Source organism: Hylobates moloch, unplaced genomic scaffold (genome assembly GCF_009828535.3).
Source record: "Hylobates moloch isolate HMO894 unplaced genomic scaffold, HMol_V3 SCAFFOLD_8, whole genome shotgun sequence".
Classification (NCBI taxonomy): Eukaryota; Metazoa; Chordata; class Mammalia; order Primates; family Hylobatidae; genus Hylobates; species Hylobates moloch.
In genome coordinates this window covers 79,295,814-79,322,412 of record NW_026652283.1, presented here as the reverse complement: position 1 = coordinate 79,322,412, position 26,599 = coordinate 79,295,814, and the positions used below count along the sequence as shown (strand labels likewise).

General features: G+C 46.4%; 2 protein-coding genes across 8 annotated transcripts in view; both read left to right on the top strand.

Annotated features, from left to right (window-relative positions):
* The window catches only part of RBM6 (RNA binding motif protein 6), a 140,615-nt gene extending 129,700 nt beyond the window's left edge, over positions 1-10,915 (top strand). For 5 of the 7 annotated variants that reach the window (XM_058442235.1, XM_058442234.1, XM_058442233.1 and 2 more), the window contains 4 exons: positions 2,082-2,156; positions 3,840-3,937; positions 8,562-8,691; positions 10,673-10,901. In XM_058442235.1, coding sequence (XP_058298218.1) covers positions 2,082-2,156; positions 3,840-3,937; positions 8,562-8,691; positions 10,673-10,798 — 429 coding nt within the window. In that variant the 3' untranslated portion in view covers positions 10,799-10,901. Of the gene's footprint in view, positions 1-2,081; positions 2,157-3,839; positions 3,938-8,561; positions 8,692-10,672 lie in introns of all 7 variants that reach the window. The other 2 variants (XM_032161501.2, XM_058442232.1) reach the window with 1 other exon arrangement.
* Positions 10,916-21,181: 10,266 nt separating this feature from the next.
* Positions 21,182-26,599, top strand: part of RBM5 (RNA binding motif protein 5) — a 31,244-nt gene continuing 25,826 nt past the window's right edge. Inside the window, exons 1-4 of the mRNA XM_032161521.2 lie at positions 21,182-21,292; positions 22,652-22,721; positions 24,310-24,475; positions 26,009-26,164. Coding sequence (XP_032017412.1) covers positions 22,705-22,721; positions 24,310-24,475; positions 26,009-26,164 — 339 coding nt within the window. The 5' untranslated portion in view covers positions 21,182-21,292; positions 22,652-22,704. The remainder of the gene's footprint in view (positions 21,293-22,651; positions 22,722-24,309; positions 24,476-26,008; positions 26,165-26,599) is intronic.

Sequence of the window (26,599 nt, the reverse complement as noted above, 5' to 3'; positions counted from 1 at the left end):
ACAAGATTATTTAGGCCGGGCCTAGTGGTTTACACCTGTAATCCCAGCACTTTGGGAGGCCGAGGCAGGTAGATCACTTGAGATCAGGAGTTTGAGACCAGCTTGGCCAACATGGTGAAACTGTCTCTACTAAAAATACAAAAATTACCTGGATGTGGTGGCGCATGCCTGTAATCCCAACTACTTGGGAGGCTGAGGCAGGAGAATCACTTGAACCCGGGAGGCAAAGGTTGCAGTGAACCGAGATCACGCCACTGCACTCCAGCCTGGGTGACAGACCAAGACTCTATCTCAAAAAAAAAAAAAAAAAGCAGCAGCAGCTTATACAATCCTTCCTCAGTGTATATCAGCCCCAGTTCCTATCATTAAAACAGTCCAATTCAAGAATGAATTGCTGTGGATTAAAGTTATGACTACCCTCAAAGAACTTCCATGTATAGGCCCAAGCCAAGCATTATGACTGTGGCTAGGGTGACAAATATGGAGGATGGGTAGGAAGAGAAAGGGTTGTGGAATAGGACATTACTTGCCGGGTTTCTTAGCTCTGTCATTAACGTTACAGTTGGACCTCAGATAAGCCCCTTTTCTTCTTTGGTCCTTGTAACTTCATCTGGTTCTATCCAGCTCTGACAGTGTGCAGTTTTCACCATAGGTGAGTCAAATTCTGCCATTTCTTCATGTAGTGAATATTGTTATGAGCCACAGCACAACATCTATACTTGGGATGTTAAACTGACATACATTGGTCTTCCCCTGCAGTATTCCCATTTATATGAAGGATCCAAATTATGGACAAATAAAGTCCCTAAATGGACTCACATTCTCAGAGCAATTTGTTTCACACCCCTTCTCTAGTAGATGTTGCAAGAGCAGGTGATGGAACTAGATTCAGACTTTCTCTGAATACAGAGCTCAAAGTTTTATTTAGCTAAAAGCTGAGAAGCGGCCAGGCGCGGTGGCTCACGCTTGTAATCCCAGCACTTTGGGAGGCCGAGGCGGGCGGATCACGAGGTCAGGAGATCGAGACCACGGTGAAACCCCGTCTCTACTAAAAATACAAAAAAATTAGCCGGGCGTGGTGGCGGGCGCCTGTAGTCCCAGCTACTCGGAGAGGCTGAGGCAGGAGAATGGCGTGAACCCGGGAGGCGGAGCTTGCAGTGAGCCGAGATTGCGCCACTGCACTCCAGCCTGGGCGACAGAGCGAGACTCCGTCTCAAAAAAAAAAAAAAAAAAAAAAAGCTGAGAAGCTCTGCTTTTGGTAATAGGTACACTACTTTTCCCAGCCATCTCTGTGGAGGCTTTGCAAAGATAGGACTCTGAAAAGCTCCTCCTGATAATCCCTGGAACAGACTACCTCCCAAGTCCTTTGACCTGAAATTGTGAATTGTCAGACTGACAGATTGAAATTTCACCCATCTGATGTAAATACTAATAAATGGCTAAAGAGATAAAAAGTAATCGTCAGGAAAGAGGAGCCACAGGTCTGGTGAATTCACAAACTGAACTGGTCATAGGACAGTGAAAAGTAGACTGTAGTACTTTTCCTTTCCTTAAGGTCGTCTGCTACAAAGAACCACCACTTCATGTAAGAGCTGCTTTGGACTCTTTAAGTTTCATACATATGCCTGAGGGCTTGTGTAGTAGAGCCATGCGTGAGGAATTTGCAAGTCTCTGAGCAATCTCTTGGAACCCTGGGGCTCCTTTTCATGTTTCTCTGGGGGCTCAAAGAGTGACTCATGTCTGGGAATGGTATGTATGGCAGAGTATGTGGGCATTTGGTTTTCTTCACTGGTGTGCCCACATCCTCTGTCCCATGATTTTCAACTTAGATAAAGAGATAGATACTTGTTTCCCACATCTTGGAGATAAGTAAAATGATATTCCTCTTATGCCATACCACGTAACTAATCTGCATGACAAGACCAGTTAGGGATTGTTGCTTGCAGGATACAGTGATCATTTAGTAGATCTGGTCAATCAAAAGAGCTACAATCCAAAAGCAACTATTGGGAAAGACCTAGAAGCATTTCTAGGACCATTGTTTCTTAGACCTATACTCATAGAATTGCCTCTCTTCTCAGCAAAACCTGGAAATCCACCGGAAGATAAAACAGTCTGAGCAGGAGCTAGCCTATCTGGAAAGGAGAGAACGAGAGGTAAACTTTGGTGACCTATTACTCCCTTGACCTCAGCTCTTTTTGCTTTCTGATATAGACTTCATAGGCTGTGCTGATCCCTCCTTATAAGAAGATGGAGAACAAAAGCAGCCTCAAAAGATAATGCATACATTTGCCAAATTATATAATACAATCAAAATGGTGCTTTTTATTATTTGTAAGTTTATACTTCAATAAAGTTGATATCTTTTTAAAAGGTGGTGTTAGGGTCTCTAGGTAGATAGCACTCCTCTTTCCTGCTTAGCTTTTAAATTAATTGAGTTAATGAACAAGTGTTGAATAGGGCTGCTGAAATAGCATCTTTTACTATTAAAGGCTAAGCTGGAGGAAGTAGCTTAGTGTCAGAGTCAAATGGACTTGCTACCTCAACCACACAGTTAGGGTGAATTACCCAGTCATAGGCTTCACTGGCCTCTCTCATGATGGTTAAGAACCCACCTATGGGTCAGGCACAGTGGCTCACGCCTGTAATCTCAGTACTTTGGGAGGCTGAGATGGGCGGATCACTTGAGTTCACAAGTTTGAAACCAGCCTGGGCAACATGGCGAAATCCTATCTCTACAAAAAATATAAAAATTAGGTGGACGTAGTGGTGTGTGCCTGTAGTCCCAGCTACTTGAGAGGCTGAGGGAAGATTGCGTGAGCTGGGAGGCAGAGGTTGCAGTGAGCTGAGATTGTGCCACTGCACTCCAGCCTGGGTCATAGAGCCAGACCTTGTCTCAAAAAAAAAAAAAAAAAGAGAATCCACCTGTGGAGAGCCAGGCACAGTGGCACATGCATGTAATCCCAGCAGTTTAGGAGGCTGAGGTAGGAGAATTGCTTGAGCCCAAGAGTTCTAGGCTGCAGTGAGCTATGATCACAGCCCTGTACTCCAGCCTGGGTCACAAAATAAGTCCCTGTCTCAAAACCAAACAAAAGAATCCACCTATGGAGGACTGTTAGAGATAGTGAATTCACAAACTGAACTGGCCATAGGACAGTGGAAAGTAGATTGTAGTACTTTTCCTTTCCTTAGAGTTGTCTACTACAAAGAACCACCTCTCCCTGTAAGAGCTGCTCTGGACTCCTTTAGTTTTATATATGTGCCCGAGGGCTTGTATAGTGCAGGGCTTGTGTACTTTCCCCTGCTTCTCAGAAGGGGAAAAGACAGCTGAACCAAGCATGCCAACTTATTCTTTCCAAATTTTTAAGTCAGGAAGTCACTGCTTTCTCTAGAAGAATGTGTAAAGGAGTGAGAGATTCCAGGAGTTACCAAGTGAGCTACTTTCACTTTAAAAGAAATAACAAGGCCGGGTGCAGTGGCTCATACCTGTAATCCCAGCACTTTGGGAGGCCGAGGCTGTGGATCATGAGGTCAAGAGTTCAAGGCCAGCCTGACTAACATAGTGAAACCCCGTCTCTACTAAAAATAGAAAAATTAGCTGGGCATTGTGGCCCTCACCTGTAGTCCCAGCTACTTGGGAGGCTGAGGCAGGAGAATCGTTTGAACCTGGGAGGCGGAGGTTGCAGTGAGCCGAGATCACGCCAGTGCACTCCAGCCTGGGCAACAGAGTGAGACTCTGTCTCAAGAAAAAAAAGAAATAACAGCAATGGGATAGAATTTCCCCACTCCCCAATTCCCTCAGGTGGAAATCTCAGGTCTGCTCTTCTGCTTACCAACAGGGAAAGTTTAAAGAAAGAGGAAATGATCGCAGGGAAAAGCTCCAGTCTTTTGACTCTCCAGAAAGGAAACGGATTAAATACTCCAGGGAAACCGACAGGTAAGCCAGGAACTCTTCATTTAGCCTAGGCCTCAAGGCCTAATGATAAAACCACCTCCTCCTTCAACTGTACTGCTGTTTTCTGTCTCAGGGAGATGATATTATGAGTAGATTCTGTCTGAACTGCTAAAACATGAGGTCTAGGCCAGCCTTTTGACTGTCTTTATATGGGGAGTGTGCATGGAAGGTTGGCTGGCAGCTTGCCTTCCCAAAGCCAGGGCTGGAGTAGCCATGATCGAGAACCCTTTCTGTCTTCATCAGTAATACTGCACCCTCTTTATGGGCCTGATAAGAATGCCACACTCTTGGGCTTTTTCTCTAGGGAACCTCCATTCTCACACATAGGTGCTAAATAAATTATTGGCTGCTGATGGAGATGTATGATATCTAGCTTCCTATACTTGTTTTCAGTCAGCTAGTTCCCAAGTTGTAAGCCCAGGGTTATATAGAATTTGTTGATAACCCACTGTTTACAGGTGTTAAGTGCAAGAAATACTCAGGTGGACAAGACAGATTATCCTTGACTGAACACAGAATAGACAAGACTTAGGTAATGGTACGTCTCATAGGGCAGACACAGAAATCAGTGGGGAAGGGAAGGGCATTTCAGGGAATTTCATATACCAGGGATACAAGAGCTTATAATGCATTTGAGGAGTTGCAAATAGTTTGATGGTCCTGAACACTGCAGGTATATTGTTGAGTGACAGTAAATAAGCCTGGTCCAAAAGATGCAGGCCAGTTCATGAAGTTTTAACACCTTGAACACCATGCTAAGGCTTCATCTTAAAGGCAGTGGAAGGTCATGGAATAATTTTAAGCAGGGTATTGACTTAGCTTTGCGTTTTGGAGAGATCACTAATTATGTGGAAGATGAGTGTATAGAGAGACTAATGCATTATGCAGATTCTATAGTAATTCAAGTGAGAGATCATGATTGCCTGAGTGAAGGTGATGAGTCTAGAAAGGAGAGTGGCCTATAATCCCAACACAGGGAGGCTGAGGAAGGAGGATCTCTTGAGCCCAGGAGTTCAAGACCAGCCTAGGCAACATAGGGAGAATGGAGATCCTGCCTCTATTTAAAAAAAGAAAAGAAAGGAAAAGGAGTGTGGCCTAGAGAGAGGTGTCAGATCTGCCAGTCTTTGTGATCACCTGGGGAAAGGGAGAAGTCACTGATGGTGCTCAGGTCTCTGGTCTCTGGATAGGTAGGAGGAGAAGGGACAGTAAAGGCCTTGAAAAGGAAAAATGGGGGCCAGGCATGGTGGCTTACCCCTGTAATCCCAGCACTTTGGAAGGCCGAGGTGGGTGGATCACAAGGTCAGGAGTTCGAGACCAGCCTGGCCAAGATGGTGAAACCCCTTCTCTACTAAAAATATAACAATTAGCTGGGTGCTGTGGCAGGCACCTGTAATCCCAGCTACTCAGGAGGCTGGGGCAGAAGAATCGCTCAAACCCGGGAGGCAGAGGTTGCAGTGAGCTGAGATCATACCACTGCACTCTAGCCTGGGCGACAGAGCAAGACTGTCTCAAAAGAAAAAAGAAAAAGGAAAAATGGGGCCAGGTGTGGTGGCTCACACCTCTAATCCCAGCACTTTGGGGGGCCGAGGCAGGTGGATCACTTAGGTCAGGAGTTCGAGAGTAGCCTGGCCAACATGGTGAAACCCTGTCTCTACCAAAAATATAAAAAAATTAGCCAGGCGTGGTGGTGGGTACCTGTAATCCCAGCTACTCGGGAGGCTGAGGCAGGAGAATCGCTTGAACATGGGAGGTGGAGGTTGCAGTGAGCCAAGATTGCACCACTGTACTCTAGCCTGGGTAGCAGAGCGAGACTCCAAATCAAAAAAAAAAAAAGAAAAGAAAAGAAAAGGAAAAGTGGGTAACAAGTGGATGCATGAGCAGGAGGAAAGGGAGATGACTGACAGAGCAAGGCCCTGAGGAGGCTGGACGGGGTCTGGGGCTCTGGCATTCCAGCTTATTTGATCTAACCCACAATAAGAGAAGTATTTTTGTATCATGGCCCAATAATAAAGTGTGTGTGTATGCACAACTGAAAAAGTTTTCATCTAAAATACTTTCTTACTAGGTACAGTGAACCCTGATATTTTTATTCAAGTCTAGTCTCTCTTCGTTTTTATGAGTTGTTACAGTGGGACCATTTAGTATGACATTCCATTGGGTCATTCTCTGCAATTTGAAATACAGTGGATTAGGACTAGGTGAAGGAGTCAACCATCAGGAGGAAGGACACCTTGGCCTTGAGTCTTCTGGGACAAGGCTTAGGTGGGGTGCAGAAAGAGACCCTTCTTTATTCTTAGCACCCTTCATACCACATTCTCCTGGCTCTTCTCCTTTCCAATCACCTTTTCTGCTCCTCTTCCTTTTCTGGGTAAATCCAGGTGTTCTCTAGGACTCTTCTCTCAGTGCTTCTTTAGTCTTGCTGCTCTACCCTCTTGACCTGGGCTTTCTAAGGTACCCTTGGCCTCAACCACCACCACCACAGTCTAACAAGTCCAAATCTCCTGTATTATTATTTCAGAGTAGCAGCATCGTAGCATCACTGTCTACATGGTCTGATCCATCCTCCTCCTTTATCCCCCGTGTCCAATTAGTGACCAAATCCCTAATTAAGTCTTGCCCCCTGTCTTAGTCTGTTTTATGATACCATAACTGAATACCACAGACTGGGTAATTTATAATGAACAGAAATTTATTTGGCTTATGCTTCTGGAGGCTGGGAGGTCCAAGATTGAGGAGCTGCATCTGGTGAGGGCCTTCTTGCTGTGTCATCCCATGGTGGAAAGTGAAAGAACAAGAGAGCTTAGGCAAAAGAGGGGGTTGGGAGAAGGAAACCAGACTAATCATTTTATCGGGAGAACCTACTCCCTCAGTAACAGCATTAATCCATTTGTGAGGGCAGAGCTCTCATGGCCTAATCACTTCCTAAAGTTTCCCCTCTCAATACTGTTGCATTGGGGATCATGTTTCTAACATAGGTACTTTGAGGGACACATTTAAACCACAGCATCTCCCATTCTATTCCACCTCCACACTGGACTCCTACTCCCAGTCTTTGCTCCCACTGTTCTTCAGTCCATTCTCTACCCTGCCACCAAAATGACCTTTGTAAAGAGAAATCTACTCTTATAACTTGTCTTTTTACAAACCGTATACCTTGCCTACAGGGAGGCCTGAGCTCCAACTTTTGCCCAAAGGATGAGGTTCAGAGACATGATTTAGCTTATTAATAAGTTCAAAGTTTTTTACAGTCTGACCCCATGCAGTCTTTTTTTTTTTTTTTTTTCTTTTTATTTGAGACAGAATCTCATTCCGTCGCCCAGGCTGGAGTGCAATGGCATGATCTTGGCTCACTGCAACCTCCGCCTCCCAGGTTCAAGCGATTCTCCTGCCTCAGCCTCCCAAGTAGCTGGGACTGCGGGCTAATATGGGTTTCACCATGTTGGTCAGGGTGGTCTGGAACTCCTGACCTCAGGTGATCCACCTGCCTTGGCCTCCCAAAGTGCTGGGATTACAGGCGTGAGTCACCGCACCCGGCCACCAAGCAGCCTTACCTTTGTCAGTTTCTACTACTCCTCTCTTGGACAAATTGTCTTTGGTGTCTCCATGCTTGAGTCCTCCTTTTCCCTTACACAAACTCCTTATTTCGAGATCCAATTCAGAAGTATCTTCCTGTTGAAATTCCTGTCATTTTTGGTGATGCCCCTTCAGAATTTATGTTCCTTCTACTGCATTTCTTTTTTTTTTGAAACGGAGTTTCACTCTTGTTGCCCAGGCTGGAGTGCAATGGCGTGACCTCGGCTAACCACAACCTCTGCCTCCTGAGTTCAAGCGATTCTCCTGCCTCAGCCTCCTGAGTAGCTAGGATTACAGGCATGCACCACCACACCCGGCTAATTTTGTATTTTTAGTAGAGATAGGGTTTCTCCATGTTGGTCAGGCTGGTCACGAACTCCCAACCTCAGGTGATCTGCCCACCTCAGCCTCCCAAAGTGATTCCTTCTACTGTATTTCTATAGCAGACATCTACTGTTGCCACATCCATGGTTGAGCTCTCTTCAATGTTCTTATAAGCATCTCTTGACATAATTTTTGAGACTTTTCTTGTGAACAGGGCCATATCTTAGTAGTCTGTGTACCCAACAACAAAGCATAGCTATCAGGCACTCAGAGGTACTGTTTAATATACTTACTTAATAAGAGGCAGATATGAATCAAGAGGACAGAGATTTTATATTAGGCTTATAAGCAGGTCACCTTGAAAATGATGGTGTCAGGTTGGGCACGGTGGCTCATGCCTGTAATCCAGCACTTTGGGAGGCCAAGGTGTGCGGATTACCTGAGGTCAGGAGTTTGAGAGCAGCCTGGCCAACATGGTGAAACTCTGTCTCTACTGAAAAAAAAAAAAATTAAAAATTAGCCGGATGTGGTGGCGGGCACCTGTAATCCCAGCTAATCGGGAGGCTGAGGCAGGAGAATCGCCTGAACCCGGGAGGCAGAGGTTGCAGTAAGCTGAGTTCGAGCCATTGCACTCCAGCCTGGGCAAAAAGAGTGAAACTCCGTCTCAAAAAAAAAAAAAAGGAAGTGATGGTGTCTGCTTCTTTTGCAGTGATCGTAAACTTGTTGATAAAGAAGATATCGACACTAGCAGCAAAGGAGGCTGTGTCCAGCAGGCTACTGGCTGGAGGAAAGGGACAGGCCTGGGGTATGGCCATCCTGGATTGGCTTCATCAGAGGAGGTAAAATGGTTTCCATCTTTTGGGGGGTGACATGAACCTGGAATGTAATTAACTTACACTTTCTGGCCTAGAGTGATGTCTTTGCCATTTTGCTGGGCTTTCTCTACTGCTGGGATAGGACATGAGAGTTGAACACTTCAGCCTTGAATACTGGGTTATAGCTTGGCAGGCTGGGCCCTTTGCAGTTTGGAGTTATGAAGAGAAGGAAGGAGTTGGAATGGATTTCATCATACTCTTACACGGAGTAAATAGTAGAGCAGTATCTGAGGCAGTTTGAGACTGAAGAATCATTTGGTCAGAAGAACCAGGGAATCAGCAATGAAAGGTACAGAGGCATCTCTGAGAGGGACTGTCAGCGGAAGTCTTTGGTGGCTAAAATTTAAGGAGCATGTTCTGGTTCCCATGAAGGACTTTGCCCCTCATATTTCAAGAGCCTCTAGAAAAGGTGGTAAGAGGGAACATTACCCATTTTGTGTTGGCTTGGTTCTCCTCTGAAAATGCCAACCGTAAGAGATTGGCTTATTTCTCTCCTACTGAGCTTCTCATATCTCTGGTATTAAAGCCTGTATCTGGCCATCATAGCATCACCACCCACCTTATTCATCTTGGGTATTTGTTTAATAATGAAAGATTCTCTTTTTTTTTTTTTTCGAGACAGAGTCTTGCTCTGTCGCCCAGGCTGGAATGCAGTGGTGCAATCTCAGCTCACTGCAACCTCCACCTCCCAGGTTCAAGCAATTCTCCCGCCCCAACCTCCTGAGTAGCTGGGATTACAGGTGCGTGCCACCATACCCAGCTAGTTTTTGTGTTTTTAGTAGAGACAGAGTTTTGCCATGTTGGCCAGGCTGGTCTCGAATTCCTGGCCTCAAGTGATCCGCCCACCTCAGCCTCCCAAAATGTTGGGATTACAGGCGCGAGCCACTGTGCCTGACCAAAAGATTCTTAAAAAAATTATCCTGCCAGGGGCTGGGCGCGGTGGCTCACGCCTGTAATCCCAGCACTTTGGGAGGCCGAGGCGGGCGGATCACGAGGTCAGGAGATCGAGACCATCCTGGCTAACACGGTGAAACCCCGTCTCTACTGAAAATACAAAAAATTAGCCAGGCGTGGTGGCAGGCGCCTGTAGTCCCAGCTACTTAGGAGGCTGAGGCAGGAGAATGGCGTGAACCCACGAGGCAGAGCTTGCAGTGAGTGAAGATCGTGCCACTGTACTCCAGCCTGGGTGACAGAGCGAGACTCGGTCTCAAAAAAAAAAAAAAATTATCCTGCCAGGATCTGGGCGCAGTGGCTCATGCTTGTAATCCCAGCACTTTGGGAGGCCGAGGTGGGTGGATCACGAGGTCAGGAGTTCGAGACCAGCCTGACCAATATGATGAAACCCCCGTCTCTACTAAAAATACAAAAATTAGCTGGGCACAGTGGTGGTGCATGCCTGTAGTCCCAGCTACTCAGGAGGCTGAGGCAGAAGAATCGCTTGCACTGGGGAGGCAGAGGTTGCAGTGAGCCAAGATCTTGATTGTGCCACTGCACTCCAGCCTGGGTGACAGAGCGAGACTCTGTCTCAAAAAAAAAAATTATTCTGCCAGGTGGGGTGGCTCACGTCTGTAATCCCAACACTTTGGGAGGCCGAGGTGGGCAGATCACTTGAGGCCAGGAGTTAGAGACCAGCCTGGCCAACATGGCGAAACCCTGTCTCTACTAAAAATACAAAAATGAGCCGGGCGTGGTGGCAGGCGCCTGTAGTCCCAGCTACTCAGAGGCTGAGGCACAAGAATTGCTTGAACCTGGGAGGCAGACTTGCAGTGAGCCCAGATCGCACCACTGCACTCTAGCCTGGGTGACAGAGCATGACTCCATCTAAAAAAAAAAAAATTTTCCTATATACTGCTCCTTACTAGTCCAGAAATGCCTGTGGTCAAAGACCAGCGCTGAGGCTAATTAATCTACAGGGCCCACTTCATAGTTTGTCTTTTTTTTACAGGCTGAAGGCCGGATGAGGGGCCCCAGTGTTGGAGCCCCAGGAAGAACCAGCAAAAGACAGTCCAACGAGACTTATAGAGATGCTGTTCGAAGAGTCATGTTTGCTCGGTATAAAGAACTCGATTAAGAATGGAGACAAGTTCCATGGGACACAACCTCCCTCTTTTGTTTGTCTCTCCTTTTCTTTTGTTACTGTTCTTGCTGCTAGAACTTTTTTAAATAAACTTTTTTTCAATGTGATTATCTTTTTGTTATTTTTTTTTTCCCAGAGATGGGTGGGAGTGGGGCTACTGGTAGAAGAGAGGGAGTGCTCCCCGTCTCTACTAAAAGTATAAAAATTAGCCGGGCATGGTGGTGGGCACCTGTAATCTCAGCTACTGGGGAGGCTTAGGCAGGAGAATCACTTCCAGGAGGTGGAGATTGCAGTGAGCTGAGATTGCGCCACTGTACTTCAAGCCTGGGCAACAAGAGCAAGACTCCATCTCAAAATAAAATAAAAGGACTATATAAGGCCTGGTATGGTGGGTGGCTCACTCCTGTAATCCCAGCACTTTGGGAGGCCAATGCAGGCGGATCACTTGAGGTCAGGAGTTCGAGACCATCCTGGCCAACATGGTGAAACCCTGTCTCTACTAAAAATACAAAAATTAGCTGGGCGTGGTGGTGCATTCCCAGCTACTCAGGAAGCCAAGGCAGGAGAATTGCTTGAGCCCAAGAGGAGGTTGCAGTGAGCCAAGATTATGTCACTGCACTCCATCCTGGGTGACAGAGCGAGAAAAAAAAAGGACTATATAACCTATAAGCATGTTTTTGTTTTATTTTAAATTTTGCTCTATTTCTTTGGCTATGAGAGCCTATTATAACTTTTAAAAATCCTGGCCTGGCATGGTGGCTTACACCTATAATCCCAGCTTTCAGAGGCTGAGGTGAGAGGATCACTTGAGCCCAGGAGGTTGAGGCTGCAGTGAGTGCAGTGATCACACCGCTGCACTCTAACCTGGGCAATGGAGTGAGACCCTGTCTCAGAAAATAAAATTCCTCAGGGTTTACATTATCACAGTACTAAAAATTTAACTTTGCACATGTCTCAAGGGAAGAATGTTTCTTAGGAAGAGAACTGAGACCACCATCTTGATGGCATAAGGCAGGTCAGATCATCTTTATCAGAACTATTTAGCTGTACTGTCGTGGTGAGAGAGCAGCAATAGGTAATCTGTAAACAAGTGGTTGTGGCTATGTTCTAATAAAACTTCATTCACAAAGACAATTGGCCTGTGAGTTTTAGTTTGCCAACCCCTTGCCTAAGGGAATGGTTTGTATACAGAAGGCTGGACCAAGGAGGGCTGAAATATACTCTGTTAAAGGTGGGTGCGGCGGAGGATTTGGGAGAGATCGGGAGTGAGGAGTGGGAGAGGTTAGGGAGAATATGCTAAGAAGAAAACATCAACAGGAATAGTAAATCTGAATTTATTTGCCATGCTGTGTCCAGATCTAATTTTTAATAAGTCTTTATTCCTCCAAAAGGGAAAACAAAATCAGGAGCACATTAGCTTAGAAATTGAGAGCCCCATGTTCTGGGCCTTGCTACTACTAGGTGCTGCATTACTACATAAGATGGGCCATTTGAATCTATCAGCGCTAGACAAGTGCACTTTAAAAACCCTTCTGATCTAACGATGGTCTGCAGATTCATCTGTGAAGTAACTCATTACTTCCTGTCTGAGTAGGTCAAAATTCTTTTTGGAAGCTGGTCTAGTTTTGCCCTGAACTGGCCAGACCAGGTTTTCCTTCTAACCCTATGTCACCCGACTGGACCTGTCATGGAACACATTAAATGCTTCACTAATGAAGTTGTTAACATAGGCAGCAACCAATTATTAAGTGTTGGTATATGTTTTGAAAGCTTAGTCTACTTGTCACTGGGGATTATAGCAAGACTGATGTTGGCCTCTGTGCCCATATAACTCAGTCCACTGGGAAAAACGGACATTGAGCAATTACTGACAGAATGAGACCCTCAAGGGAGAAATACAGTAAGCTATGGAGACAACATGACATAGACTTGTTTTTTTGTTTTTTTTTTGAGACAGAGTCTTGCTCTGTTGCCAGGCTGGAGTGCAGTGGCGCAATCTCGGCTCACTGCAACCTCTGCCTTCCAGGTTCAAGTGATTCTTCTGCCTCAGCCTCCCAAGTAGCGGGACTACAGGCGAATGCCGCCACGCCTGCTGATTTTTATATTTTCAGTAGAGACAGGGTTTCACCATGTTGTCCAAGATGGTCTCGATCACTTGACCCTGTGATCTGCCCGCCTCGGCCTCCCAAAGTGCTGGGATTACAGGCATGAGCCATCACGCCGGGCCTTTTTTTTTTTTTTTTGAGATGCAGTTTTCACTCTTGTTGCCCAGGCCGGAGTGCAATGGCATGATCTTGGCTCAGTGCAACCTCCACCTCCCATGTTCAAGCAATTGTCTTGCCTCAGCCTCCCTAGTAGCTGGGATTACAGGCACCCATCACCATGGGTGACTAATTTTTGTATTTTTAGTAGAGATGGGGTTTCACCATGTTGACCAGGCTGGTCTTGAACTTCTTTTTTTTTTTTTTTTTTTTTGAGACGGAGTCTTGCTCTGTCGCCCAGGCTGGAGTGCAGTGGCGCGATCTCGGCTCACTGCAAGCTCCGCCTCCCGGGTTCACGCCATTCTCCTGCCTCAGCCTCTCCGAGTAGCTGGGACTACAGGCACCCGCCACCACGCCCGGCTAATTTTTTGTATTTTTAATAGAGACAGGGTTTCACCGTGGTCTCGATCTCCTGACCTCGTGATCCGCCCGCCTCGGCCTCCCAAAGTCCTGGGATTACAAGTGTGAGCCACCGCGCCCGGCCTTGAACTTCTGACCTCAGGGTGATCTGCCCACCTTGGTATCCCAAAGTGCTGAGATTACAACATCTTCCCTGAAGTAAGTGTTTAAGCTCAGACCTAGTTTGGCCCATGGCCTAGGTTGGTTGGTTCTTTCTAGTTTAACTTTTCCTTTGTAGTGGAGATTTTGCTTTTGGAAATAAGGTCTGAATTTTTTTTTTTTTTTTTTAAGTTCTGGGATACATGGGCAGAATGTGGAGGTTCGTTACATAGGTATACATGTACATGTGCGTGGTGGTTTGCTGCACCTATCAACCAATCATCTGGGGTTTTTTTTTTGTTTTTGAGATGGAGTCTTGCTCTGTCGCCAGGCTAAAGTGCAATGGCGGGATCTCAGCTCACTGCAACCTCTGCTTCCCGAGTTCAAGCGATTCCCCTGCCTCAGCCTCTGAAGTAGCTGGGACTACAGGCACACACCACCACGCCCAGCTAGCTTTTTGTATTTTAGTAGAGACGGGGTTTCACCATGTTGGCCAGGATGGTCTCAATCTCCTGAGCTCATGATCCACCCGCCTTGGCCTCCCAAAGTGCTGAGATTACAGGCGTGAGCCACCGCGCCTGGCGTCATCTAGGTTTTAAGCCCTGCATGCATTAGGTATTTATCCTAATCCTCTCCCTCCCCTTGTCCCCGTGTGTGATGTTCCCCTCCCTGTGTCCATGTGTTCTCATTGTTCAACTCCCACTTATGAGTGAGAACATGCAAGGTCTGAAATTTTTTTTTTCCTTTTTCTTTCTTTTTGAGATGGAGTCTCTCTCTGTTGCCCAGTCTGGAGTGCATGGTGCGATATCAGCTCACTGCAACTGCTGCCTCCCAGGTTCAAGCGATTCTCCCGAGTAGCTGGAATTGCAGACGTCTGCCAGCATGCCCAGCTAATTTTTGTATTTTTGGTAGAGGCGGGGTTTCACCATGTTGGTCAGGCTGGTCTCAAACTCCTGACCTCAGGTGATCCACCTGCCTCGACCTCCCAGTGTGCTGGGATTTACAGGCGTGAGCCACTGTGCCCTGCCAACATCTGAATTTAATTTTTTATTTTATTTATTTATTTATTTTTTTGAGACGAGTCTTGCACTGTGGTCCAGGCTTGAGTGCAGTGGCACGATCTCAGCTCACTGCAAGCTCCGCCTCCTGGGTTCACGCCATTCTCCTGCCTCAGCCTCCCAAGTAGCTGGGACTACAGGCGCCCGCCACCATGCCCAGATAATTTGTATTTTTACTAGAGACGGGGTTTCACCGTGTTAGCCAGGATGGCCTTGATCTGCTGACCTCGTGATCCACCTGCCTCCTCCTCCTAAAGTGCTGGGATTACAGGCGTGAGCCACCGCACCCGGCCATGAAATGTTTAATACACTTTGTTTTTTGTGTTTTTTTTTTTTTGAGACAGACTCCCTCTGTGTTATCCAGGCTGGAGTGCAGTGGCAAGATCACGACTGACTGCAGTCTCCACCTCCTGGGTTCAAGCAATTTTCCTGCCTGAGCCTCCTGAGTAGCTCGGACTACAGGCACATGCTACTACGCCCTGCTAAGTTTTTTTTTTTTTTTTTTTTTTTGAGACGGGGTCTCGCTCTTTCGCCCAGCCCGGAGTGCAGTGGCGCAATCTCGGCTCACTGCAAGCTCCGCCTCCCGGGTTCACGCCATTCTCCTGCCTCAGCCTCCCGAGTAGCTGGGACTACAGGCGCCCGCCACTGCACCCGGCTAATTTTTTGTATTTTTAGTAGAGACGGGGTTTCACCGTGTTAACCAGGATGGTCTCGATCTCCTGACCTCGTGATCTGCCCGCCTCGGCCTCCCAAAGTGCTGGGATTACAGGCGTGAGCCACCGCGCCCGACCCGCCCTGCTAAGTTTTATTTTTTTTAGTAGTGACTGGGTTTCGCCATGTTGGCCAGGCTGGTATTGAACTCTTGACCTCAAATGATCTGCCTGCCTGGGCCTCCCAAAGTGCTGACATTACAGGCCTGAGCCACTATGCCTAGCCTTAATATACATTTTTTTTTTTTTTTTTTTTTTTGAGACGGAGTCTTTCTCTGTCCCCCAGGCTGGAGTGCGGTGGCGTGATCTCGGCTCACCGCAACCTCCACCTCCTGGGTTCACGCCATTCTCCTGCCTCAGCCTCCCGAGTAGCTGGGACCACAGGCGCCCACCAACACGCCCGGCTAATTTTTTTGTATTTTTTAGTAGAGACGGGGTTTCACCGTGTTAGCCAGGATGGTCTCGATCTCCTGACCTCGTGATCCACCCGCCTCGGCCTCCCAAAGTGCTGGGATTACAGGCTTGAGCCACTGCGCCCAGCCATTAATATACTTTTAAAAGCAGTACCAGCTGGGCTTGGTGGCTCACACCTGTAGCTCCAGCACTTTGGGAGGCCCAAGCGGTGGATCACCGGAGGTCGGGAGTTCGAGACCAGCCTGATCAACCTGGAGAAACCCCATCTCCACTAAAAATACAAAATTTGCCAGACATGGTGGCTCATGTCTGTAATCCCAGCTACACAGGAGGCTGAGGCAGGAGAATCGCTTGAACACAGGAGGTGGAGGTCGCCATGAGCCGAGATTGCACCATTGCACTCCAGCCTGGGCAACAAGAGCAAAACTCCATCTCAAAAAAAAAGCACCTGATAGCTTTTTTTTTTTCTTTTTGAGACAGAGTCTTGCTCTGTCGCCCAGGCTGGAGTGCAGTGGCACGATCTCGGCTCACTGCAACCTCTGCCTCCCGGGTTCACGCCATTCTCCTGCCTCAGCCTCCCCAGTAGCTGGGACTACAGGCGCCTGCCATCACGCCCGGCTAAATTTTTTTTGTATTTTTTAGTAGAGATGAGGTTTCACTGTGTTAGCCAGGATGGTCTCAATCTCCTGACCTCATGATCCGCCCACTTCGGCCTCCCAAAGTGCTGGGATTACAGGCGTGAGCCACCGTGCCCGGCCTTTTTTTTTTTTTTTTTTTGAGACAGTCTCGCTCTGCTTGCTCTGTCACCCAGGCTGGAGTGCAGTGGCGCCATCTCGGCTCACTGCAACCTCTGCCTCCCAGGTTCAAGCAATTCTTGTGGTTCAGCCTCCCGAGTAGCTGGGACTACAGTCACGCACCACCATGGCTGGCTAATTTTTGTATTTTTAGTAGAGACGGGATTTCACCATGTTGGCCAGGCTGGCTTCAAACTCCTGATCTCAAGTGATCTGCCCACCTCGGCCTCCCAAAGTGCTGGGATTACAGGCATGAGCCACCACGCCCAGGCCTGACAGCAGTAATTTAAGCCTACTCTTAGAATAACCCTGTATGGCAGATGCACCTGAATGTGTGTTCCCAACTAGGGAATCTGGGAGTGACCAACTAGAGCTTCGTTCCTTATCTATGATAAACATCTTAGCCCCTAGTCTGTCACATGGAACACGAGACATACAGGAGATTGAGGCCCTGAGTTTGGGGGCAAATGAAGTTTGCCAGGTGGAGGTCATTAGGGGGAGAGTATTATTAAGTGAATATGCTATATACACTGCATTATGTTTGCAGGTGGTTGCGGTTTTCCTGCCCAGCCCACTGGCACTGGTCCATGCAGATATGTTATCCTGTTATCCAGCCGTCATCACTGGACCATTTCTTTTTTTGTGTGTGTGACAGAGTCTCACTCTGTCGCCCAGGCTGAAGTACAGTGGCGCGATCTTGGCTCTCTGCAACCTCCTTCCCTCGGGTTCAAGCGATTCTCCTGCCTCAGCCTCACTAGTGGCTGGGATTATAGGCACCTGCCACGGCACCCAGCTAACTTTTGTATTTTTAGTAGAGACGGGGTTTCACCATCTTGGCCAGGCTAGTCTTGAACTCCTGATCTCGTGATCCACCTGCCTCGGCCTCCCAAAGTGCTGGGATTACAGGTGTGAGCCACCACGTCCGGCCACCACTGGACCATTTCTGTACGTAAGGTGGTTCTCCTTTCCAGCCCACTGCCACTGGGCTCTCTTCTCTGTATGTAAGCCCCTAATATAAGGTTGGAGATAAAGTATTCGCGGTTTTTGTCATTTAAAGTAATAAAACCTCACATTTCATTTGCTGGCTCTAGGTCTCTTCAGCCTCTTGAACCTGGTTCCTTCCCTTGTTGACATTAATAGGGTTTCAGCACAACACTTGGGTACTGCTTAAAGTAGGAATGGGTGTGAAAACTGTCACCCTGTGATATCCTTGGGAAGCTCCCTGAGGCTTTTGATGCCGGAGCAGAGATCTTCAGTAATTTTCTTCACTACTTTATCCCTAGGGCCTGGCACAGGGCCTAATGATAATGGCACAGGAACTCAATAAATGAATAAATAATGCTGAGCTCATAAATTTATAGAAAATACTTGTCGGATTGAATTTTGATTGTATCTCTCCCTTTGTTCATCAAAGCCCATCTTTGACAAAAGAAGTCATTTGTTTTCTTGGTATAGGCAAGAATTCTTCCAAACAATTTTTTCTTCTTTATCTTCTAGAGCAATAGATCCCAGCCTGGAACCAAAACATGTGAACCAGTCTCTTGCCAAGTGGTAGGAGATTTTTTTTAAAAAACATGATCATAATTTCATTAAAGAGGGGAACTTTTTTTTCACATTCAGAAACTAGAAAAGACAATCTTAAAGGACTATCCTTTATTGGACATATGTGGCTTTATTTAAAACAAAAAGCAACTCACTCTGATCTCTTTGTTTTTCTTACATCAGCTACCAGACAGGCCTTTGGCAGCAGAGCTCTGGAGCTCAACAGGGCAAAGTCTAAAAGAAGATCAGCTACCAGAGATAATTTGGAGGATGGCACTTACCTCTGGATGAAATCCATCTTTTTTTGCCAGGGACCTTTTCAAGTTTAAGAATTATTTTGCAGGCTGGGTGTGATGGCTCACGCTTATAATCCCAGCACTTTGGGAGGTTGAAGCAGGAGGATCGCTTGAACTCAGGAGTTCGAGACCAGCTGGGGCAACATGGTGAAACTCCATCTCTACCCTCAAAATACAAAAAGTTAGTTGGGCATGGTGCTGCACACCTGTGGTCTCAGCTACTCAGGAGGCTGAGGTGGGAGGATCTCTTGACCCGGATAGGTCGAGGTTACAATGAACCGAGATCATGACACTGCACTCCAACCTGGGTGACAGAGTAAGACCCCATCTCAAAAAAAAAAAAAAAAAGATTATTTTGAGGTTTGTGAATAGCTATATAGCTTTTATGACTGGTGGTGAGCCCAGCTCAGCAAGCACCTCAGGAATACCTAAAGGTGCTTGTTGAACTGCTTTGGGGACAAGGCAGGCAACGGCTAGTGGCTATGAAGTCTAGTGAGTTCTAGATTCTTGGCATCTGCATCATCCATTGTAGGGTTTGCAATGACATCATCGATGTTTAACTTTTAAATTTCATTAATGCATGTACTCTTTTCTGATATTTTGCATATATGCTTCCCCATAAATTGTATATACTTCCTGTCTAAATACACACACACCACATATATTTCTACCTTTTCATCTATATATGTATTGTGTATATACCTATATATAGATATATACACTGACATCCCTCCACTTATTCTTGAAAGATTTGTTTTCCAGAGAGAGAAGAAAAATGGTATAGGCACAGTTTTCTGTAACTGATGTATAACTTTCTGTAACTAATGGTATAGGCACAGTTTTCAATTTGTATGTATGACCTGAAAAATCAGTTCTGGCTGGGTGTGGTGGCTCATGCCTGTAATCCTAGCACTTTGGGAGGCTGAGGCAGGTGGATCACCTGAGGTCAGGAGTTCGAAACCAGCCTGGTCAACATGGTGAAACCCTGTCTCTACTAAAAATACAAAAATTACCTGGGTGTGGTGGTGGGCGCCTGTAATCCCAGCTGTTCGGGAGGCTGAGGCAGGAGAATCACTTGAACCTGGGAGGCAGAGTTTGCAGTGAGCTGAGACTGTGCCATTGCACTCCAGCCTGGGCAACAGGAGCAAAACTCCATCTCAAACAAACAAAAATGTTTGCAAAGCATCTAGGGCAATAATCTAGCATCTAGTAAAGCGATCAACTAATGTTCCTCATTTTTATTTATTTTTTATTTTTATTATTTTCTGAGATAGAGTCTTGCTGTGTTGCACAAGCTGGAGTGCGGTAGAGCAATCTCGGCTCACTGCAACCTCCGCCTCTTGGGTTCAAGTGATTCTCCTACCTCAGCCTCCCAAGTAGCTGGGATTACAGGTGTGCACCACCACACCCAGCTAATTTTTGTATTTTTAGTAGAGACTGGGTTTCGCCATGTTGGCCAGGCTGGTCTCGAACTCCTGAGCTCAGCTGATCCACCTGCCTTGGCCTCCCACAGTGCTTGGATTACAGGCATGAGCCATCGCGCCTGGCCCCTCCTTTTTATTTATTTATTTATTTACTTATTTACTTATTTATTTATTTATTATTATTTTCAGACTGAGTCTTGCTCTGTCACCCAGGCTGGAGTGCAGTGGCACGATCTCGGCTCACTGCAACCTCTGCCTCCAGGGTTCAAGTGATTCTCCTGCCTCAGCCTCCCTAGTAGCTGGAACTACAGGCGCACGTAGTTCTGCCTGGCTAATTTTTGTATTTTTAGTAGAGACTCGGTTTCACCATATTGGTCAGGCTGGTCTTGAGCTCCTGACCTCATGATCCGCTTGCCTTGGCCTCCCAAAGTGCTGGGATTACAGGCGTGAGCCACTTTTTTTTTTTTTTTTTTTTTTTGAGAGGGAGTCTCACTCTGTCGCCCAGGCTGGAGTGCAGTGGCGCAATCTCGGCTCACTGCAAGCTCCGCCTCCCGGGTTCACACCATTCTCCTGCCTCAACCTCCCAAGTAGCTGGGACTACAGGCGCCCGCCACCATGCCCGGCTAATTTTTTGTATTTTTAGTAGAGACGGGGTTTCACCGTGTTAGCCAGGACAGTCTCGATCTCCTGACCTTGTGATCTGCCCGCCTTGGCCTCCCAAAGTGCTGGGATTACAGGCGTGAGCCACTGCGCCCAGCACCGGCCTTTTTATTTTTTAGCGACAGTTTCTCGCATTGTCCCCAGGCTGGCGTGCGGTGACGAGATCACGGCTCACTGCAGCCTCGACCTCTTGGGCCCAAGCGAACCTCTCACCTCAGCTCCTGAGTAGCTGGGACCAGAGGCGCACGCCACCACGCTCAGTTAATTTTATTTTTTGTAGAGATAGGGTCTCACTGTGTTGCCCAGGCTGGTCTCGACCTCCTGGCCTCAAGCGATCCTCCTGACTCGGCCTCCCAAAATGCTGGCTTGTGAGTGAGCCACCACGCCACACACGGTCTCCTTTTGAAGTCGAATTAGACAATGTTTTACACCGTGCCAGTGAAAGCAAACTGTACTCTCTACGGCGCTAGCAGCAAAAGCAAAGAATTATTACCATGCCTAATAGAGAGGAGCCCTAAAAACTAATCCAGGTCTGCAAAAGCCGATCGACAACTCTGTGGTGATTTAGAAGAGAATTGCAAGAAATTAACACAGAGCGCCCTAAGTGACAGGATGGTCTGGCGACCACATTTCCCGGCAGCCCTCGCGCAGCCAGGCCGCTTCGAGGATTGGACTTCTCCGCAGGAGGCGGGTGACAGGGGGAGGGGATAGGCGTGAGGTACTGTGGGTAGGAGACGGCCGTCGGCGTAGGCGCCATTTTGTGGAGCCGCCGAACCTTGTTGGAGGTTCTGGGTCGCAGAACCGCTACTGCTGCTTCGGTCTCTCCTTGGGGTAAGTGCGCCGGCTGTCTGTAACGACGGTAGGTTCTTGCCATTTGGGCTGGCCCCCAAGCCTCCCTTGTCAGCTGCCGGAGGCGACTGATCAGCTCCAGCCGGTTCTCCAGAGGGGCTAAATTACCCCAGGCGTTGGAGGGCCGCGCCCTTCCTTGTTGCCAGCTCTGTCAGTTTCCAGAGGTTGTCCAACCAGCTCAGCCTCGGGCCTGCTTCTTTCTGGCTGTTACTTTGCCCCTTGTGGGTACATGTCCCCTAATCTCCAGCCCAACGGAGCAGTGGAGCCGTCGCCTGTCCCTCGGGCACTCCTCAGGAGCGCCCTGGCAGTCTCTGGCCGCCATCCCCACCCTCAACTGCAACTGAATCGCCCTCTCCGAAAAGCTGTTCGGTGATCGCCGATCTGCGGGTTTGGAACCTCTTGGGAGGCGGGAGGGCCGTGTGCGGGGAGGGCAGGCCGGACGCTGGAGTCGGTCGAGCAGGCCGTGACGCCGCCATCTCGGCCGCGAGACCCCACGGAGGTGGGTGCCGGCACCGCCCGGGAGACAAGGGGCGGCACCAGTGAATATGCCCCGGGACTTGTTTCCCCCCAGTGGTTCTTTTTCATTTATTAATTTCAACAAATCGTTGAGTATTTGCTCTAGACTAGGCTTCCAGAGATGACTGGAACCTGATTTTTCGGACCTCGCGCTCATCGAACGCGGTCCAGCAGTGTGATGTCTTATTACCAACGGGGGGTGGAGGGCCGGGCTGTTCACTACTCAGTAGTTTGTAGTCATAAGAACTGGCTCCAGACGTGGTAGTTATTGTTACCTAGGAATTAGGTCGTTTCTAGCTTTGCTCTTGTCTTATGCGATACGTTATTAATGTAGTAGATTTCAGTCAGCTCAGTATCCCAGCTTCTACGAGGTTTTAAATTTTTCATCAGAAATGTTTGAATTTCATGTTGCTCCTTGTATTAATGAAGACACTTGGATTAATGTTTTAACGGTCAACTATCCCACTGGAGTTGCTTTGATACAAAACCAAAGAGCTGATTGCAGCTCTGCCCTTTTTGCTTTGTAATTCTAAGGTAGGAGCAGGGAAGGAGTCTTCTGCTTGCTCCGTACTATGATTCTGTTAAATCTGGAATCTAATATTTTAAAGTATGCTTAATCTTCCGGTTTTGCTCATTTTTAATTAACAAAATGTTAGCATGATTTTAACGTTGACAGTTTGTCCCCACCACTTCCCCACCTTAGATAATCACTGTCAATGATTCGAAGGTTTGATGAAATCCCAGCCTCAGTAGTGTCCAAGCTATGGAGCTGCTGACTTAAGTGATCTCTGAGATTTACAGCAATTAATCTCTCTTGTCTCCTAGAAAAAATAAAATTTGAACCTTTTGGAGCTGTGTGCTGAATCTTCAGTGGAACAATGGGTTCAGACAAAAGGTAAGTTACTACAGTACGTGGCTTTGATCTCAACATTTCAGTGGGGACTGAACTCTTTGTTTAAAATAGTTTATCAAACTAATATATGAGTGTTTTGTGCCAGGCATTGCTAATGAACACCTTTATGGTCCTGTTGCCACACACTACAGTCTAGTGAGAGAATTAAAGTACTGTGTGAACATGCTGTGATAAAGTATAGGGTGCTCTTAGAACACATAGGAAGTATGTCTTTTTCTTGTTCACAGCCAGGAAAGCTTCCTGGAGAAAGTATTCTCTGAAAGGAAGCTGAAGGATAAGAAAGAATTTTAGGCAAAGAAGGGCAGGGTAGAGTGGGTCACTGAGGGCTCCCTGTGTGGACAGCAACCTTTGCAGAATCCAGGAGATCATACAGTCTGGCACTTAGCACAGTTCCTGGCTGTGGTAAGCAATCAATGAATGCCAGTTCTTGTTATTGTTCCCTAAATAGCAAGATGATCCAGACTTAGCTGAGAAGCTTGGGACTGTGTGTTACATGAAGAAAGCAAGAGCCAAAGAATTAGTGGAAAATTAAGATGACAACATTTGGCTATTGTGTCACCTATGGGTACACGCTCTCAGACCATTTGATTTAAACACACATCCTTATTCAGCCATCTGCCTTTTTAATATTGAGGTCAGTCCCTGTGGTAGATCACATTGACAGGCCGAGGGGCCTTAGGAAATGTTCATGACACATGGTGTTTTAATGCTGTGTCAGCAGTCTGTGGTTCTAAATAGCTTACTAAATTAACATTTACCCCTTTGGGGTGTCTCAGTCCCATATTTCCTTTGATTCTTTGTATTAAATTTGTATATTCTAAATGAAGTCCTTATAAACCTTTCCTTTGCCCTATGATTGCACAGCAGTTTTATGAATCTGGTAAACAATTTACAAAAGATGTATTTTATCTGTGGTCAAATAGGTTTAAGCCTCTTGTTATTAGGTTTTCCCATGAAGCCCAGTGCTGCCCTTTAGCCAAAAATAAACCAGATGTTATAAGAAGAGTGTTCTCTTAAGGGGTGCTAGTTTTGGGTAACTATCCAGTTGTATCTGATAGACAACTAAGTTGCCTGATGGGGAAAAAAAAGACTAACTTAGTTCATCCAGGTTTTTGGTCCATTTTCTAGTAGGCTTGATACCCTTGAGAGTAGATGAGCCAGGGATGTACTTAATTTCACCCTTTAAAATTGGGTGAAATTCGAGTAACTGCTTTCTTCCTGTTTTTGGTCACTAAGATCTGAATCAGGGATGAAGGGATAATATGTAGACGCTAGGCTTGACAAAATGCAAAAATAAACGTGGACAACATAATTCTTTCTTAAAAATATTCAACCCAAATGATTATTTCAGATTTAGCATAAATTCCTGAGAATTATCATTACATTTAGGGATGTAGGTATTTTCCCAGTGGTTATCTTATTAAACTGGAATTTGGTAATACATTTTAACACTTTAAACTATTTGGATATATCTTATAAACTGATCTGTGGGTCGTGTGTATTTTTAACTATGTCTTTTAAAGGTACAAAATGTGACTGACTTTAGTATGAAAATTATTTTCCCTGGCAGAGTGAGTAGAACAGAGCGTAGTGGAAGATACGGTTCCATCATAGACAGGGATGACCGTGATGAGCGTGAATCCCGAAGCAGGCGGAGGGACTCAGATTACAAAAGATCTAGTGATGATCGGAGGGGTGATAGATACGATGACTACCGAGACTATGACAGTCCAGAGGTGAGTGACCAGCGGCTGTATAACCCCCTAAAACACCCTGAGCCTTATAGTAATAGAAATAACAGCCAGACAGCCAGGTCCAGTGGCCCCTTCCCATAATCCCATCACTTTGGGAGGCCAAGGCGGCCAGATCACTTGAGGTCAGGAGTTCAAGACCAGTCTGGCCAACATAGTGAAACCCGTCTCTACTAATAATACAAAAATTAGCTGAGTGTGTGGTGGTGGGCGCCTGTAATCCCAGCTACTTGGGAGGCTGAGGTAAGAGAATCACTTGAAACCTGGGAGGCGGAGGTTGCAGTGAGCTGAGATCGCATCTGTGCTCTCCAGCATGGGTGACAAAGCAAGACTCCATCTCAAAAAAAAAAAAAAAAGAAAAGAAAAGAAATAATGGCCAGGGTTTACATAGGGCTCACCATGTACTTTTGAGCACTTGACTTCATGAATTCATTTAGGTCTCAGTACAACCTGATAAGGTAGGTGTTATTCCCATTTTAAAGATGAAACAATGGGGTTATGATAACATATTCTGTGTTTTGAAATGAATGATAAATATAAGTTGTTGGCTAGGCATGGTGGCTCACGCCTGTAATCCCAACAATTTGGGAGGCCGAGGCAGGAGGATCCCTTGAGCCCAGGAGTTAGAGGCCAGCCTGGGCACCATAGGGAGATCCTGTCTTTAAAATAATAATAATAATGAAAAATAATAAATATAAGTTGTTTTGGTCATCTTGATATATCTTTTTTTTTTTTTTTTTGAGACAGCATTTCAGTCTTGTCATCCAGGCTGGAGTACAGTGGTGCGACCTCAGCTACTTAGGAGGCTGAGGTACGAGAATCACTTGAGCCTGGGAGGCAGTGGTTGCAGTGAGCCGAGATAGTGCCATTGCACTCCAGCATGGACGACAGAGTGAGACTCTGTCTCAAAAAAAAAACCAGAAGGCCAGGCGCGGTGGCTCATGCCTGTAATCCCAGCACTTTGGGAGGCCGAGGCGGGCGGATCATGAGGTCAGAAGATCGAGATCATCCTGGCTAACATGGTGAAACCCCGTCTCTACTAAAAATACAAAAAATTAGCCGGGCATGGTGGCAAGCGCCTATAGTCCTAACTACTCGGGAGGCTGAAGCAGGAGAATTGCTTGAACCCAGGAGGCAGAGGTTGCAGTGAGCAGAGATCGTCACACCACTGCACTCCTGTCTGGGCAATAAGAGCGAAACTGTCTCAGAAAAAAAAAACAACAAAAAAAAAAACAGAAAAAGAAAACACTGCAGGCTGGGTGTGCCTATAAACCCAGCACTTTGGGAGGCCAAAGCAGGAGGGTCACTCACTTGAGGCCAGGAGTTCAGACCAGCCTGGGTAACATAGTGAGACCCCTATCTCAAAAAAAAAAAAAAAAAAAAATTGCAGTGAACATTGCCATGGAGTGCTTGTGTCATCTCTGTAGACATCCTGCTAAGGATAATTTCTAGGAGTGGAGGGTCTGTTTCAAAGAGTACAGGGTGATGTTAACTGTGATTTTGTTTATTGTAACTCAGAGAGAGCGTGAAAGAAGGAACAGTGACCGATCTGAAGATGGCTACCATTCAGATGGTGACTATGGTGAGCACGACTATAGGCATGACATCAGTGACGAGAGGGAGAGCAAGACCATCATGCTGCGCGGCCTTCCCATCACCATCACAGAGAGCGATGTAAGGGGAAATGACAGTTATAACCGGCAGTCAGTAGGCACAATGAACTTTGAGCTTCTACCATTATTTTCTCATGTTATTGTTTTATCTTAAGCCAATAGAGGTTGAGTATCCCTTATCCAAAATGCTTGAGACCAGAACTGTTTTGATATATTTTTTTTAATATTTGCATTTACATAAGTTTAAACATTTGCATTTACATAAGTCTAAACATGAAATTGATTTATATTTTGTATATGTCTTATACATGCCAAAGGTAATTTTATACAACACTTTAAATAATTTTATACACAAAACAATGTGTGCTTTAGTTTTTTGTGTGTGATATTTTTGTTTCTGTTTTTTACAGACAGGGTCTCATTGTCACCCAGGCTGGAGTATAGCAGTGCAATCATAGCTCACTGCAGCCTCAAACTCCTGGGCTCAAGTGATCTT